This window comes from Geotrypetes seraphini, chromosome 1, assembly GCF_902459505.1.
Source record: "Geotrypetes seraphini chromosome 1, aGeoSer1.1, whole genome shotgun sequence".
NCBI lineage: Eukaryota > Metazoa > Chordata > Amphibia > Gymnophiona > Dermophiidae > Geotrypetes > Geotrypetes seraphini.
The window spans coordinates 4315297-4333494 of NC_047084.1; the positions used below are offsets into that span (position 1 = coordinate 4315297).

General features: G+C 42.9%; 1 protein-coding gene across 3 annotated transcripts in view; it reads left to right on the top strand.

Annotated features, from left to right (window-relative positions):
* Nucleotides 1-18198, top strand: part of TTC37 (tetratricopeptide repeat domain 37) — a 238848-nt gene that overhangs the window by 165807 nt on the left and 54843 nt on the right. For all 3 annotated transcript variants that reach the window (XM_033917115.1, XM_033917275.1, XM_033917201.1), the window contains exons 30-31: nucleotides 6823-6946; nucleotides 12893-13114. In XM_033917115.1, coding sequence (XP_033773006.1) covers nucleotides 6823-6946; nucleotides 12893-13114 — 346 coding nt within the window. The remainder of the gene's footprint in view (nucleotides 1-6822; nucleotides 6947-12892; nucleotides 13115-18198) is intronic.

An 18198-nucleotide genomic window follows, 5' to 3' on the forward strand; every position in this document is an offset into this window, starting at 1 on the left:
TTTTACGAAATCTATTTGCTTAAATTGCCAACTTCCCTCCATCCCTTTTCAGTTAGCTTGGAGGTCACCCACATGTGAGAATAGCATGCCTGCTTGTCCTGGGATAAAGCACAGTTACTTACCGTAACAGGTGTTATCCAGGGACTGCAGGCATATATTCTCACAACCCGCCCACCTCCCCGAGGTTGGCTTCTTTGCTAGTTAAGTGAACTGGAGACCACGAGGGGATGCACCCCCTAGTGGAGCAGGAAGGCACGCATGCGTGGAGCAGCAGAGCAAACTTAAATCTTCAATCAAGTTTGCTTGAAAATGCTTCCGCGTCGGGACTCCGTAGATGACGTCACCCACATGTGAGAATATATGCCTGCTGTCCCTGGATAACACCTGTTACGGTAAGTAACTGTGCTTTCCAGACAGCCGATTACCCTATGAGAGAGAGGCACATCGAGGAACAAGTCAGGGAGCTTGAGAAGTTCGAGGATGCCTACAGGAGAGTGGAAGAGCAGCATAGGAACAGGGAGGATACACTGAACGGAGGACACGAACCATCTGACACCAAGGCAGAAGGATCCCATGGAGGAAACTCGCAGGAGGAAGAGGCAAAATCCTACCAGCACTTTGAGGGAGAAGAAACGAGAACCACCAAGGACACTGATCTGTGACCACAGCAGAGACTGAAAAAAGGGAAATCTGCAATCCTGGTGGGAGACTCGATCCTAAGACAGGTGGACAGTCACATAGCAGGAGGGAGAGAGGATTGACTGGTGACCTGTCTCCCAGGAGCAAGAACCAAGGACATCATCGACAGAATTGAAAGGATCCTGGAAGGAGCAGAGACGGCAGTGATAGTCCACTTCGGGACAAATGATGTCGCCAAGAGAGACTACAGCAGGAAGGCACTCACCGAACAGTTCAAGATTTTGGGAAGGAAGCTGAAGATGAGGACCCAGAGGATAGCGTTCTCGGAGATCCTACCAGTGAAGAGGCAGACGGAATTACAATCAATAAATGCGTGGATGAGGAGATGGTGTGAAGAAGAGAGATTTCACTTCGTGAGGAACTGGACAACGTTCTGGGGCAAGAACAAGCTCTTCAGGAGAGATGGACTACACCTGAGCACGGCGGGAACTAGACTACTGGCAAACAACGTGAAGAGAGGAATAGAGCAAGCTTTAAACTGAGAGAAAGGGGAAAGCCGACAGTCGACCAGGTGTTGATTCGGAAGACAGTATCCTGAAAGGATACTGAGTGGGGAAAGTGCTGGGAAGACACCAAAAACACCAAACAAGCAACGAAAAACCAACGGAGCCAGACGAATCAAGAAGGGGATAGGAAGAGTCTGCTACAAGGGGAAGACAAAAAGGAACAAGAGGAAGGGAATGAACATAAAGAGGAAATGTACCACATACCACAAGGGGAAGACAGGAGAGACAATAAACAAAAGTCTGCAGAACGAGAAGGGGACGGAAAGAATAATGAATCGCAAGGGAAAATAAGAAAACAAAAACATCAAAACTTAAATTTTATGTACACTAACGCAAGAAGCCTGAAGAATAAAATGGGGAAACTAGAAATCATGGCCAAAGATGAGAACCTAGACATCGTAGCAATCACGGAAACATGGTGGAACAAGGAAAACAAATGGGACACAGTACTGCCAGGGTACAAGCTTTACCGAAGAGACAGGACACATCAGAAAGGAGGAGGAGTAGCACTTTACGTAAGGGATACCATTCAATCGACCGGAGTGGACGCAGCAACGACAAATGACCAACTGGAATCAATATGGGTTAAAATACCAGGAAGAAAGGGAATCGAGATAAAGATGGGACTGTACTACCACCCACCTGGGCAAACAGAAGCAAAGGATGAAGAACAGAGAGCCGAGTTGAGGCGAGAATGTAAAAACGCAAACACCGTAGTTATGGGAGATTTTAACTATCCTGGGATAGACTGGAGCCATGGAGTTTCAAAATGTTCAAAGGAATCGGAGTTCCTAGAAGCTGTACGGGACTGCTACTTGGAACAGCTTGACTAGGAACCAATGAGAGGGACAGCTATTCTGGATTTAATCCTCAACGGGCTGAGAGAACCTGCCCATGAAGTGGAAGTAGTGGGACCATTAGGAAACAGTAATCACATCATGATCCAATTCAAAGTGGAAATAGGTATGCCAAAGGGGAGGAGAACCATTGCAACAACATTCAGTTTCAGGAAAGGGAACTATGATGCCATGAGACAAATGGTAAAGAGAAAACTCAGGGATAGCTCCAGAATGGCACAGATGGTGGAGCAAGCCTGGACATTATTCAAGGACATGGTAAACGAAGCGCAAAACCGGTATATACCCAGATTTAGAAAAGGGTGCAGAAAGAATCGAGCAAAAGACCCAGCATGGTTAACCAATGAAGTTAAGAGGGTGATAGGAGACAAGAAAAAATCTTTCAGGATGTAGAAAAAGGATAAAACAGAGGAAAATTGGAAAGAGCACAGGAAGCATCAAAAAGAATGTTACCGCGTGGTCAGAACAGCAAAGAAAGAGAATGAAGAGAGACTTGCCAAGGAGGACAGAATTTTAAACCATTCTTTCGATATGTGAAAGGAAAACAGCTGGCGAGGGAGGAGGTAGGACCCCTGGATGAGGGAGACAGGAAGGGAGTGGTAATGGAGGAAAAGGAGGTGGTGGACAGATTAAACACGTTCTTCTCGTCGGTCTTCACAAATGAGGACACATCCAACGTGCTGGAACTGGAAAAATTCTTCAAGGGGGATCAAGAGGAAAAATTATCGTGCATGGAGGTAAGCCTCGAAGACGTACTCAGATAGATAGACTAAAAACTAACAAATCCCCGGGTCCAGACGGAATCCACCCGAGAATACAAAAGGAGCTTAGAGACGAAATAGCGGAGTTACTGAAGCAGATTTGCAATCTATCCCTGAAAACAGGGGTAATCCCGGAAGACTGGAGGATAGCGAATGTTACACCTATCTTCAAGAAAGGATCCAGAGGTGACCCAGGGAATTATAGACTGGTCAGCTTAACCTCAGTTCCGGGGAAGATGGCTGAATCATTAATCAAGGACAGTATCAATGCACATATAGGAAAAAATAAGCTGATGAGAACAAGCCAGCATGGTTTCTGTAATGGAAGATCATGTCAAATGAACCTACTGCACTTCTTTGAGGGGTTAAGCGAACAATTGGACAAAGGTGACCCCATAGACATAGTATACCTGGACTTCCAGAAAGCCCTCGACAAGGTACCTCACGAGCGCCTACTAAGGAAACTGTGGAACCACGGGGTAGAAGGAGACATACACAGATGGATCAGAAACTGGCTGGTGGACAGGAAACAGAGGGTAGGAGTAAAGGGACACTGGAAAGGGGTCACGAGTGGCGTCCCGCAGGGGTCAGTGCTAGGACCACTGCTATTCAATATATTTATTAACGACCTGGAAACAGGGACAAGGTGTGAGGTATAAAATTTGCGGACGACACAAAACTCTCCGGTAAGGTTAGATCCGTTGAGGAATGTAAAGAACTTCAAAGGGACCTGAACAAACTGAGTGAGTGGGCAAATAAATGGCAGATGAGCTTCAATGTAGAGAACAACTACACGATGGGGGGGGGGGATGATATTGGGGGAAGGCAACCTAGAAAAGGACTTGGGGGTTTTGGTGGATAAGACAATGAAACCGGCGGCACAATGTGCAGCGGCCTCAAAACAGGCGAACAGAATGTTGTACATTATCAAAAAAGGTATCACTACCAGAACCAAGGAGGTTATCCTTCCGCTGTATAGGGCGATGGTGCGACCGCATCTGGAATACTGCGTTCAATACTGGTCGCCATACCTTAAGAAGGACATGGTGATACTCGAGAGGGTCCAGAGAAGAGCAACAAAAATGATAAAGGGCATGGAAAACCTTCCATATGCTGAGAGGCTGGAGAAACTGGGGCTCTTTTCCCTGGAAAAGCAGAGACAGAGGGGATATGATAGAAACTTACAAGATCATGAAGAGAATATAGAAGGTAGAGAGGGACAGATTCTTCAGACTGGCGAGGACAACAAAAACTAGAGGGCACTCAAAAAAATTGAAGGGAGACAGATTCAGAACAAATGCTAGGAAGTTCTTCTTCACTCAGAGGGTGGTGGATACCTGGAATGCACTTCCAGAAGAGGTGGTAGAGCAGAATACGATTTTGGGTTTCAAAATGGGATTGGATGAGTTCTTGAAGGAGAAAGGGATTGAAGGGTGCAATTAGAGGGTTACTATACAGTACAAAATGCTTTAGAGTAATAGATCACTTACAGGTCGTTGACCTGGGGGGCCGCCATGGGAGCGGACTGCCGAGCATGATGGACCTATGGTCTGACTCGGCAGAGGCGAAGCTTATGTTCTTCTGCTGTTCGCGTTCCTGCCTGGTCTAGCGCCACTCCTCGATTGGCTGCAGTCAGTTTTTACTGTTAACAAAAGGTATGGATCATTAGAAGTACATAGAAGCCAAGCAATACAGATAGTAAAACAATACAGATAAATGTTAAACAAAAGTAGAGATTTCTAAGATTCTAGAGTCCCTGATTCTTCTAATTCCTAATATAGATGCCTAGGCCTAATGAAAGCATACAGTTATCATATGACTTCATCACACTCTGAATGTGATCACAGAACTTAAAATATATGACCTTTATATGTTAGTAGAGATGATTACTTCATGGTAACATAAAATGAGCATTGGTCTGTTGTGAGAGGTAATTCCTTGAGTGATGCTGAGGTTCTCCCTTGGTGATCTTTACATGTGCATATCTATAGTGTTTTTTCAGTCATGTTCTTCAAGCCATAATATAATTTCTAAATTTGTTCCTAACGGTAGACTGGTTTTATTCAGTCCATTGAAAAAAAGAATTGTAATAATCCAGCATACAGGTAATCAGACCATATACTATTTTCAGTAAATTACCGTATTTGCCGGCGTATAAGACGACTTTTCAGTACCTTAAAATCCTCCCCAAAGTCGGGGGTCGTCATACGCCGGGTACAGTTTACATGCCCTTACTTGCGGGGCTGGATGTACTCAGTCGCGCGGCTCTTCTTCTCCCTACCTTCTCTGCTTGCAGCACAGAGCCGAACGGAAGTCTTCCCGACGTCAGCGCTGACGTCGGAGGGGAGGGAGGGCTTAAACAAAGCTTAAACAAAGCCCTCCCTCCCTCCGACGTCAGCGCTGACGTTGGGAAGACTTCCGTTCGGCTCTGTGCTGCAGGCATGGCAGGTAAGGAGAAGGAGAGTAGCCTCGCGGTTCGAGTGGCTACCAAGAGAGAGGGGCGGCCGCCTCGCCCCGGTTGCAGCACAGCCGGCCAGGTTCCCTTACTTTTGTGGCACTTCCCCGACCGACCGATAACAGCCCGGGTCCGACAATCCTCCCTGCCCTGTAGCCGCGAATCTAAATACCTTCTTACAGCAGCTGTAAGAAGGTAATTTAGATTCGCGGTTAAGGGCAGGGAGGTTTGTCGGACCGGGGCTGTTGTCGGTTGGTCGGGGAAGTGCCACAAAAGTAAGGGAACCTGGCCGGCTGTGCTGCACCCGGGGCGGAAGAGAAGGTGTGCGGAAGAAGGGGTAGTCTTATACGGCGAGTATAACACAAAACTCTATTTTTTAACTAAAAATTGGGGGGTCGTCTTATACGCCCAGTCGTCCTATACGCCGGCAAATACGGTACATTTGGACAGAACACATTTCCTTTTTTTAACAAGTTTCTTTATTGAAAACATTATACCAGACAGAATAACAAAATGCTCAAATACAACATATATCATGATAATCGGAGAAGGTTGGATGGAACAGGTTTCAATTGGTATATTATCTGATGATAGAAGAAAAAATATTTTTACAGATGTTCCCAATCTGTAGGATAAATGTCAATGTGCTGACACAGCGAAAACCCAAAGTTACTAAATCATAGAAACATAGAAGATGACGGCAGAAAAGGGCTACAGCCCATCAAGTCTGCCCACTCTGCTTACCCACCCCCTGTCTATGCCCTAATGACCCAATTTCCTTATCTTGACCCTTGTAGGGATCCCACATGGGTATCCCATTTATTCTTAAAGTCTGGCACGCTGTCTGCCTCGATCACCTGCACTGGAAGCTTGTTCCAATGATCAACCACTCTCTCTGTGAAGAAATACTTTCTGGTGTCGCCATGAAATTTTCCTCCCCTGAGTTTGAGCAGGTGCCCTCTTGTGGCCGAGGGTCCCTTGAGAAAGAAAATATCATCTTCCACTTCGACACGTCCCGTGAGGTACTTAAATGTTTCGATCATGTCTCCCCTCTTCCTACGTTCCTCAAGAGTGTAGAGCTGCAATTTGTTCAGTCTCTCTTCGTACGAGAGACCCTTGAGCCCCGAGATCATACGGCAATGAAAGAGGTTTACCACATACTTCAGATAACACTCATAGGACATGCTGTTTATGAGAAATCCACATTTCAGATGATTTATCAACATTCAGAATTAAATCATGCTTACAAATGCAGTCTGTCATAATCTGAAGTTTATTATTAAGATTGAAAATGGCTTCTTCTTGATATCTTTCATGAAAATGGCATGCTGGATATCATCAGCAAAAAAATGAAGATCAATTCCCTAGCTGTCTAATAATTTAGCTAGGGGAGCCAAATTCAAATTAAAAATTGTTGATGAGGGAAGCAATCCTTGAACTCCACATACCAGTTCCCTTTTAGATTAAATTTGATCCAACAGACGGAACCATTCCAATATCTCTGTTTCAGAATGTTTCAGATCTTTTTATTTCATTCTTAACAGCTTATGAGAAGGCCCTCTCTACCTCTGACTCTGAGCGAGACAAAGCCCACATCTTGACAGCTCTTGCAATAGTGGAATACAAACAAGATAGAGTGGATGCTGCAAAGACTTTATTGTTTAAATGGTATGTAACTGAGGTATTGCTGTAATAATTGGCTGACATTTATTGTATTTCTGTTGTTATTGTTTAACCATGCTGTTTTTGTGTGTATGTAATCAAATCAATCACTTTGCAGGAAAGGCTGAAGATGGGAGATATGATAGAGATGTTTACTGTATTTTTCGCTCCGCAAGACGCACCCACCTCTAGATGAGGAAAAACCAAGGAAAAGAAATTCTGAACCAAATGGTGTGCCCTGTACCCTGTCCCCCCTCTGGTGGTAGGCCGGGATAGGGTACAGGGCACATCTAATGGTAGGCAGTCCCAAGCCAGCCCGCCCCCCAGCCAGCCTGCCCCAAGCCAGCAAGCCCCAGAGCCCCAAACCAGCCAGCCAGCTCGCCCCAAACCAAACAGCCAGCCAGCCCCAAACCGGCTAGCCAGGCCAGCCAGCCAGCCCCCCCATATCTTTTTAAATCCTACCCACCCATCGCCTGCTCTTGGGTCTGTTGGCTCCAGCCCACCTCCCTTACTTGTGGGCCTACCTAGCAGCTCCAGCCAGCTTCCCTCCCTCCCTCCCTGCCATGGCACCTACCTTGAAGACGGTTCTCGCAGCCTTCGCTCTGCTGGGCTCCTCATTTCCTGGCCAACGGTGCAGAGATCAGCAGCACGGTCGTCAGGAGCAAGCTTTACGCTCTCCTGCTCGGCCCCATGTTGCTTTCCGATTGGCTTCCGTAAGTTCTCGTGAGTCCCGCGAGAACCTACGGCAGCCATTCAGAAAGCAGCGCTGGGCCGAGCAGGAGAGTGTGTAAAGCTTGCTCCTGACATCCAGGCTGCTGATCTCTGCACCGTAGGCTGGGAAATAAGATGAAGGATACATGCTAGACCACCAGGTTAAAAAGAGGGGACAACAACGAGAGGGGACGACGGACCGGGGGAGGTGTTTTTAAAAAAAGGTGGTGTGGTGGGGGTGGCAGTGGGTGGGTTTAAAAAGGTGGTGCGGCAGGGTAACAAAATCTGTACCTTCGCTTCATAAGACGCACCAAGATTTCCACCCACTTTCCACCCACATGCCGCCGGCGGCATGTATAGGTAATAAACAGGAATAGCTTTCTCCCCAGCCTTGATAAAGAACGAGCTAAACACGTTGGTAAAGGGGATGCAAGACTTAGAAGTTGAAAAGCTAAGTCATTAAATTATTTATTTAACTGATGGAAATGCACTGAAATGGATGAAATATGTAAATAATAAACACAACAGAATGAATAGTAAAAGAAATATCAAATGATAAAAAGATATATTAAAGATAAAAAAAAATATATATATATATATAAAAAGTAAAAAAAGCACATTAGGTATGCCATATTGGGAAGCATGAGGAATTGATCCCTCGAGGAACTAGAGTGTTCCGGGGGTGGTCTGATATCCCTTGGCAAGACCATTAATAATATCAAATATTAATCAGCCATGTTTTGATCGGAATGTGACGTAGGTATTTAAACATCTTTATCATATCTCCCTTCTTCCGCCTTTTCTCTAAAGTATACATATTGAGATCTTTAAGTCTATCCCCATATGCCTTATGACGAAGACCACCGACCATTTTAGTAGCCTGCCTTTGAGCAGGCTCCATCCTGTTTATATTTTTTTGAAGGTACAGCCTCCAGAACTGTACACAGTATTCTAAATGAGGTCTCACCAAAGTCTTATACAGAGGCATCAATACCTCCTTTCTCCTACTGGCCATACCTCCTCCTATGCACCCTAGCACCCTTCTTGCTTTTGCCGTGACCTTTTCAATCTATTTGACCACCTTATGATCATCACATACTATCACACCCAAGTCCCGCTTATCTTTCGTACACAAAAGTTCTTCACCCCCTAAACTGTACTGTTCCCTCTGGTTTTTGCAGCCCAAATGCTTGACTTTGCATTTCTTACCGTTAAATCTTAGCAGCCAAATTTCAGACCATTCTTCAAGCTTTGCTAGGTCCTTCCTCATGTTATTCACACTGTCAGGGGTGTCTGTTCTATTGCAGTTTTTGGTATTATCCCCAAAGAGGCAATTCTTACCAGACAGTTGTTTAGCAATATTACTTAACAAAAATGTTAATAAGAATAGGCCCAAGAACCGAACCTTGAGGCACACCACTGGTAACATCCCTTTTCTTAGAGTGTTCTCCTTTGACCACTACCCTCTATTGTCTTTGACTCAACTAGTTCCTAACCCAGTCTGTCACTTTGGGGTCTGTCCTGAGGGCACTCAGTTTATTTATTAGACGCCTGTGTGGAACACTGAAGGCTTTGCTAAAAGCTTAATACACCACATCTAGCATACTCCAATTCTATCCAATTCTCTGGTCACTCAGTCAAAGAAATTGATCAGATTTGTTTGATAAGAATATTATCACACAGATTTTAAAACTCACTCTGGCCTCAATTGTCAACCAGTGTAATTTTATTTTAAAAATGTGTTATTCTTTTAAATTTGGGTACTTGACAAATCAATTTTGTTGCTGATTTTTGTAATAATTGTAATCTCTTAAGAAAAAAAGCCTTATTGCATCCTTCATAAATTATTATAATCTAATTGTTCATATAATGATTCAAAATGCTGTGTGATCATGACACTGAGGTACCCCCCTCTTCAAACCCAGCATGCACCCAAAAAGAGGGAGAAAAACTGATGTAGCAATATAGAACCAAAAAGTACAAATCAAAACTGCTTTTGATACTTTAACTGGTAAAAACCTCCCTCACAGAACAGCTCAGGTTTAGCAAAAGGCAAAGTTACCCGGAGGCAAATTCAAGGACTTAGCTGACAAAAGATGACTTGAGCTCCAACGCTGTCACGTCTTCTCCAATCTTCCCAACAAGTAACCTTGTTTCATCAATGTTTGGCTCATCAGGGAAACAAACAATACAGCCTTGAAAAGACCAGCCCCTTAGTGCCATAGTGTGTAATTGTACAATAATTTGAAAGATAAGCTCAAAGTAAGATCTAATATTTCTAAGTTTCCAAAGAACTTTGTACACCCTAGTTGATACTGCTCTCACCTGAGACTCAAAAGAGAGTACACTATCAACTATAACACCAGGATTTTAAGTTCACTTTCTAATTTGTATGAGGTACCATTAACAATGAAGTTCTTAATAGTTAATCAATTAAAATTGGTAATTATTACCATGAATTTAGTTATTTTCCTTATTAATTTTGTTTGTTTTTTTCAGCTGTATGCTTGCATTACCTTTCATGTTTTTGGAAACATGCACACCTTGATTCTTCTCAAGAATGATTGCAAAGCAGTGTTCTTCATTGTAAAGTTTAGGGGCCAATGAATCCTAAGTGCAGCTCTTTGATTTTCTTGCACTGGTGCATATTCTTCTCCTGCCTTATTCAGAGACTTACTGTTAGCACTTCTTCTGGGAGTGGCTGTTCTGCTTGTTTCCAGCGCTATGCAGCTTGTTTAGATGCAGTCTGCTAAACCTACTATGCTATTCTTTCAAGGCTGTTTGGGTATTACATGGCTCAGTTCACCCAGAACCCAAAAAAAGAGCAGAGTAAAACTAACAGGATAAATACAAATTTATTGTACGCAGAAATTTGCACATTAAAAACAGACAGCAAATTCAAGTCTCCTGACTGCTAAGTGTCAACTTGGTCCTGAAAACCTGACTCAGCCAGTCAGGTTTTCAGGATATCCATAATGAATATGTATGAGATCAGTTTGTATACAGTGGAGATAGTGCATGCAAATTTATCTCATTCATCACCTGAAAACCTGACTGCCTAGGTATGTCCCGAGGACTGGGTTGCGCACCCCTTATCCAGATCAAATTCCAACCAATTTCAAATTGTGTCAAAAGCCTGACTTGTGGCAGCATCCAGCTTGCATCGAGGGTTGTTAATATTTTATATCAAGTTGGATATCTGTTACAAAGACAGATGATGCTTAGGAGCTTAGACAAACAGATAGAATAATAATAAAACACAATAAACAAAAGAACATCCCCCCCATTTGGATGAGCATACAGTGTGGTGTTCAGAGTGCCCTCCCATAAACACCCGGAAGAACACACTGAGTGCTCATCCAAATGGGGGAATTGTTTGTGCTGGGGGTGGGGGGAGGAGGGAGGAGATGAAGGGGGGGAGATGAAGAGACAAGGTCATAGAAACATAGAATAAGACGGCAGAAAAGGGCCACTGGCCCAACAAGTCTGTCCACTCTAAGGACCCTCCCCCCTAAGCACTTCCTCGAAGGTCGTTCAAGAATTATTTTGGGGTTATTCAGATTTGCGCTAGTTATTTTACTTTTGTTTTGCCTCTAGAGAGAATATTCTATGTATTAAGCAGGTTTGTTGGTTTTGTTTATTTGATTTTCTAATTTTCTTTGTATAGCATTCTTGATTACTTTGCAAACCTTCAATAGAAATTTATTGAGAAACAAAAAACAAAAGAACATTCCCTTTAGTGAAAAAGTCTATATTCCCAAATGTCATAAAAAATATAAAGGTTATCATTGGGCTGTACTCGATGTCAACCAAAACAGTCACTTCCCAAGACCCCTCCCTCCCACAAAAAAATTCAACGTAGTACTCCAATACTGTTTATAACAGGTTTAGTGTCAATAAAACGACTGAAAGGAACGTCCAAATACTATATAAGATATGTAAGTACAAGGGTTCTTCAAAAAAGTTTCTGCACTTTCATATTTTCATGGGAAATGGTTGGGGTGGGAGAAGTGGAAAGAGGGCATGTTGTAGAATGTCATGTGACTATTCAGCCATTCAAGCCTGCTCACCTTGCAGGTAGTGATGTAATTTGCTTTGAATAAATAGTGTTTAAAAAAAGTAAAAGTGTGGAAACTTATAATAGCACAATGGCTTTAAAATGGTCCTTGGAGTCTAACATATTTATTAAGCACAGTCTGATGCATAGTGACCCTTATATAATTTTATATAATCTTGAAATGTTCTTTGTTTTTTGATTTTGTATTTTATGTACTGTTTTTCTTTCATTATCTTTCTTGAAACTGATTGCAATTTGTTTTGGATTGTTGTGCTTTTAATATGTATGTTTTAGTTGTACAATAAATTTGTATATATCCTACTAATTTTTACTCTGCTGATTGCGGTGTCATGCAATGCTAGAAGACAACAGTTGTTCTAGGAATGGGACTGCAGAAAGAAAGGTGAAGGAAAATTAATAAACTGTCAGAAATGGCTTGGGGATAGGCAAAGAATAATAAATGATGACTGGGAGAAGTGGCTAAAGGCTGAGACTGGCTGGGATGAAGTTGTGAGAGTGTATGGTGGATTAGAAGGGATAAGTAGAGTGTGATGGGGGACATGAGCTGAGGGAGTGAAAAACAAGCATCTACTGATATGTCACATTTGAGTGTACCTGAGCATATGGACTAGACCAGGGGTAGGAAACCTCAGTCATCAAGGGCTGTGACCTAGTTGAGTTTTCAGGATATCCCCAATGACTATGCATGAGATCTATTTGAATACAATGGAGGCTATGCATACAAATAGATCTCATGCATATTTATTGGGGAAATCTTGAAACCCTGACTGGATTGCAGCCCTCAGACTGACATTGCTCACCCCGATCTAGATTGACTGCATCATTGGAGGAAGCATCCTCCTGTCTCATTGCTCAGGATGCCCACCATTTATTATTTTTGCCAAAATGAACCCAGCTGAGAAAGGCAATGAAAATCCATCACAGTGACTCCTATGATTTTGTTTTGGATTTTTTTTTTGCTTTGCATTCTGCCCAATATTTGTACATTTTCAAAGTTACCATGTATAGACTGCCAATACCAGGCCTTTCTTGGAGTCTTCCACATTGCATCCTTTCATTGAGTAGTTAATTCTATTGCCTGGAGCATTTGTATCTTTTCATAGAATCAGACACCAACCAATATATTGATTGAAAATAAATGTGTATTTTTAATTTGCTTGCAGTTCAATTTTAAAGGAACCCAGTATTGAAAGTCTGCAGGCTCTTTGCACTCTTGGGCTGGCCACTCGTGATGCTACACTCTCAACTGCAGCACTAAATGAGCTACTGAAACATGATGAGAGAAAAGACCAAGTTTATGAAAGATGCCTGATCATTGCTGCCATTTTTGCACTGCAGGGCAGGAGTGTGGCAGTGCAACGTCAGGCTTCCAAAGCCATCCACAGGTATTTATTTTATTTATTTGGATCTTGCTAACACCTTCTTACTAGTAACTCATATATTCAGGCACAGTAGCCATTTTACTGTTTGGGAATCACTTACAACAGTGATTCCCAAACTGGTCCTGAGGGATCCTTAGCAAGTTTTTCAGGATATCAATAATTGAATATTCATGAGATTGATTTGCATACACTGCTTTCTTGATATTCAAATCTGTTTATGTGTATTCATAGCAGATATCCTTACTGGCTTGGCATTGTAGGGCCATTTCTGCACTGCCTTTTAGGCCGGTGGCCTAACTTAGGCCAAGAACCATTTTCTTTCCTGCTTGCAGTATCTTGGAATTTTACAAGCTGTGTGCACTCAGACAAGGTCATATTTTACCAGCACTGGAGCCCCTCGCTTCCTGGGAGAATATGTGGAGGAGAGAGACTACATCTGCAGAACTTGGACAATTCGTGCCTGGTACCTTATCTTTATGGCATGATTTGTGATTCCATCTGACACTGGCAAACAGGCTTCATTATTTTACTATGTGACCGAAGAATGCCCCTGGCCAAGGAGAAAGGGGGGCACTTTTAGGCAGACAAAGAAAGGTGCTGGAGGAATTTGGTGTGACTGTGTGCTGCGCTAGAAACAAGATTACTGAGAAGTCTCCTTGTGTGCTTTGCTGCTCTGGGAAGAGAGTGAGAGACTGTCTGAATTCAGAGACCTGTGAACTTAGCCTTTGTATGACAAACGAAGGACTGGCAGCTTTTCTAATGGCATTTTACCATCCGGCAAGACCTGGTCCATCAGCAGTGGTTTGATCTCTCTAAGACCAGCAGAACTGGGGCATGCCTCTGGCTAGCTGCCCAGGAGAGAAAATTGTCCACACCCCGTGGAGATGCCCCACTACAAACTAATGGTGAGAGCAGGAATTCCTGTACTGTTCATCTGGTTAGATAGAGATACAGGGCCTGAAAGGAAAAGGTTTACAGGATGTGGTAATTAGCTCAGTTAGACCTTAGCTATGTGTGTTTTTCTGTCTCTAGGATATCTGAATTTCTATATTTATATTCTGTGTCTGATCCAGATTTGCAGTGTTTGCACATGTTGTCTCTCTCTCTCTCTCTATATATATATGTATATTTATGCATGTATCTAATCTTAGCATTGTTGCATGCCATAATTTTATTTTTCTATGAAATGCTAAAATTCTAATAAAAGCAAATTTTTTTTACTCCTTTGGTTTGGTTTACCCAAGCAAATAAGCAAGCAAAATGTTTGTTCCCTGGACTTGTAATTTAGTGCATTCCCCTAGACCCATGAGAGGCATATAACTTAGGACTAATTACTGATAATTAGTTTATACCATTATAATTACTCTACAGTGTCCCCTAGGACAGGTTTGGAAAACACATGGCATATAGTAAATAGGCCCCAACTTACATGAAATCTGTGTATGAAAATACATGAACATGCATTAACACATTAGGACTAGATTTACTAATATGCACTAAATTTGTATCTCGAACCATGAAGGATGAAGTAATTTGCAAAAGGTCACAAGGCCCAATAGTAGGATTTAAAATCTGGCTTCCTTGTTTTTCTGCCTATGGGGAAACTGATTTTTTTTTCTTCTCATTTAATTAGCTCTGGAAATCTGATTGTGATTTTAATCATATTTAAGAAAATAGTTTTGCTTAAACAAAGAATTTTATCCTTCACCTGCTTCAAATGCTCTCTTCATTCTATGAAAACTGCCCTTGCTAGAGTGTCCAATGACTTGCTGCTGGCCAAATCCAAAGGCCTCTACTCTATCCTCATCTTCCTTGATCTACAGTATCTGCCACCTTCGACACTGTAGATCACCACCTACTCATCGATACGCTGTCCTCATTTGGGTTTCAGGGCTCTGTTATCTCTTGGTTTTCCTCCTGTCTTTCTCATCTCACTTTTAGTATAGGTTCTGGAGGATCCTCTGCTGCTGCCATTCTGCTATCGGTTGGCGTAACTCAGGGCTCTGTCCTGAGTCCTTTCTTCCATCTATTCTTTGGTGCCCTAATCTCATCCCATGGCTTCCAGTACCACCTGTACATTGATAACCCACAAATCTACCTCTCTGCGCCTGAAATTTCTACGGAAATTCAGGCCTGAGTATCAGCCAGCCAGTCTGACATTGCCACCTGCATATCTCACTGTCATCTAAAATTAAACATGGTCAAGACTGAACTCCTTACCTATCCTCCTAAACCTGCCTCTTCCCTTCCCCTGTTCTCTATCTTGGTAGATAATTTTCCCATCCACCCTGTCTCATCAGCTCGAAACCTCGAAATCATCTTTGACTTGCCTCTTTCATTCTCTTCACATATCCAACAAACCGTTAAAAATTGTTTCTTTTTCTACAACCTTTATAAATTCCAATCTCTCCTTTCTGAGTACACTGCCAAGACCCTCATCCACACTCTCATCACCTCTCGCCTGGATTACTGCAATGTCCTTCGGTTCATAGACAACCCCGTGAAAGACAAAGGCGCGCGCCGACAACTGAGCGTAAGACGGAGGCACGCGCCGAAGAAAATTAGTTCTTAGGGGCTCCGACGAGGGGTTTTGTTGGGGAGCCCCCCCAGTTTACTTAATAAAGATCGCGCCGGCGTTGTGGGAGATTTGGGGGGTTGTAACCCTCCACATTTTACTGTAAACTTAACTTTTTCCCTAAAAACAGGGAAAAAGTGAAGTTTTCAGTAAAATGTGGGGGGTTACAACCCCCCAAACCCCCCACAACGTGGCGCGATCTCTATTAAGTAAAGTGGGGGGTTCCCCCCCACCGCCCCCCCGTCGGAGCCCTAAAAACAGTAATTTTCTGCGGCGTGCGCCTCCGCGCTGCGCTCAGTTGTCTGCTCGCGCCTTTGTCCCGGCGCACTTTTGACCTGACACCATGTCCTTCTCATAGGTCTTCGGCCAAGCCATCTCTCTCCTCTTCATTTTGTTCAGAATTCTGCTGTGTGCCTCGTATTCTGCCAGTGTCATTATGCTCATATTTTCTCTTTCCTCAAATCGCACAGGCTCCCTGTCCTCCGCATAAAGTTCAAACTCCTTTTACTGATCTACAAGTGTGTTCATTCTGCAGCTTCTTAGTATCTCTCCTTTCTTGTCTCTCCCTATATTCCACCCATGAAGCTCTGTTCGTCAGGTGAGTCTCTCTTGTCAATGTCCTTCTCTACTGCCAACTCTCGACTCCGTCCCTTCTGTCTTGCTGAGCCTTATGCCTAGAACATCCTGCCTGACTCGGTGCCTCAGGCCCCCCTCTCTTGTAGTGTTCAAATCCAGGCTATAAACCCACTGTTTTGAAACTGCATTTATGTCCTAACCTGACCATGTGTAAAGCACCTATATCTATTGTCATTCCCTCTTTACTCCCCTATGTCTAGTCCCTTATATTTCTACTACCTACGTAACATGTATAAGTCACCTTTGTCCTATGTCTGTCTTAATTAGATTGTAAGCTCTTCGAGCAGGGACCGTTTCTTGCATATTTGTTGTACAGTGCTGTTATCTGGTAGCACTTTATAAATAATAAATAGCAATAATAGTGGTAGTAGTATGAATCAAATGCTATTAATGAGATGGATTTATGAGCTGCTTCAAGGATTGAGATATGAAGCCAGTATAATTTTACATCTAGATTTAAAAGTGATATTGAGCAGTATGATTCTGGTAATAAGGGATCTTTTCCTCATTTTCGAATGACTGTTATCAAGGCTAATACATAATACATTTCTAGAAAGTCACACATATAATCTTGTAGATTTGATAAAATTCACCCTTCAGACTATCTTGTCTAGTGACTTTGGGAAGTTTGGAATCCTTAATCATATAGTGATTTACAAAAGGAAGATCTGTTAATAAAAGGCCTTAATGACCATTGAAAATTAGCTCAGTACATGTTGTACAGCAATGCACATGCTTTTATATATACATAGTAGAGCAGTGTTCTCAACTTCTTCAAGCCAAGTACCCACTAAGTCTAACAAATATCGACCAAGTACCCAAGCCCAGGCTCTGCCCCAGACCAACCCAGGCTCCTCCCCTTTCCTAACCCCCATAATAATAGTACTAATTATAATGCAATTACTTCCATCCATTTTTCATATACACACACTATAATCTTATTAATACATTAATACATAATGGTAACCACAAAATTAAAAACCAAATACACTGTAAAAAGAAGTCAAGGCAGATGACTTTAAAATATGCAATGTCATTTCAGTAACAACTATAGAAAAATATAGTGCAAAATATACACAGCAGATATAAATTCTCAAACGAACACATTTCGATCACTAAATTGAAAATAAAATAATTTTTCCTACCTTTGTTGTCTGGTGAATCTTTGGTTGCACTTCCTTCTGACTGTGCATCCAATATTTCTTTCTTTCTGCCTCCAGCATGCTTCCTCTCCTCCGGACCTCATTCCCTTCCCCAACCAACATCTCTCTCTGTCCCTCCATGAGTTCAACATTTCTCCTTCTCTCATGCACCAGATCATGTGCAGCATTTTTTTACCACTGCCCACCAGCCCCATGCCTATTTCTCCTTCTGTCACCCCTCTCTAGCACCAATCCACATCTCTTCTTCCATCACTATGTCCAATATTCCTCCCCCTTGCATCCTCTTCAATCTGTCCCTCTGTTCCCTCTCCACCACCATATCCAACATTTCTCCCTCTCATCCTTCTCTTCCCCAATGCATTTCTACCTCTCTCTCTATGCCCAGTTTTCCTCTTTCTTCCTTTTCCCATGTGCCACCATCTCTTTCCCTCTTACTCACACACTCATGCCCAACAATTCTCCCTTTCTATTTTCTCCCTCCTATGTCTCAAGTTAGTGCCTCCTTCCTTCCTCCCTTCTTTGTCCCATGTTCATGCCACCTCCCTTCCTTCTGAGACAAGTTTGTGGCTCCTCCCCCTCCCTCCCTGCCAGTCGTTGTCCCAGAATCATGCCTCTCCAGTGCCCCAAAGTGATTTTCCCCCTCTTCTTTCTCCCTTTGTCCTATAAAGATCATGTCCCCTTACTTGTTCGGGCCACACTCATTCCATCTGCCT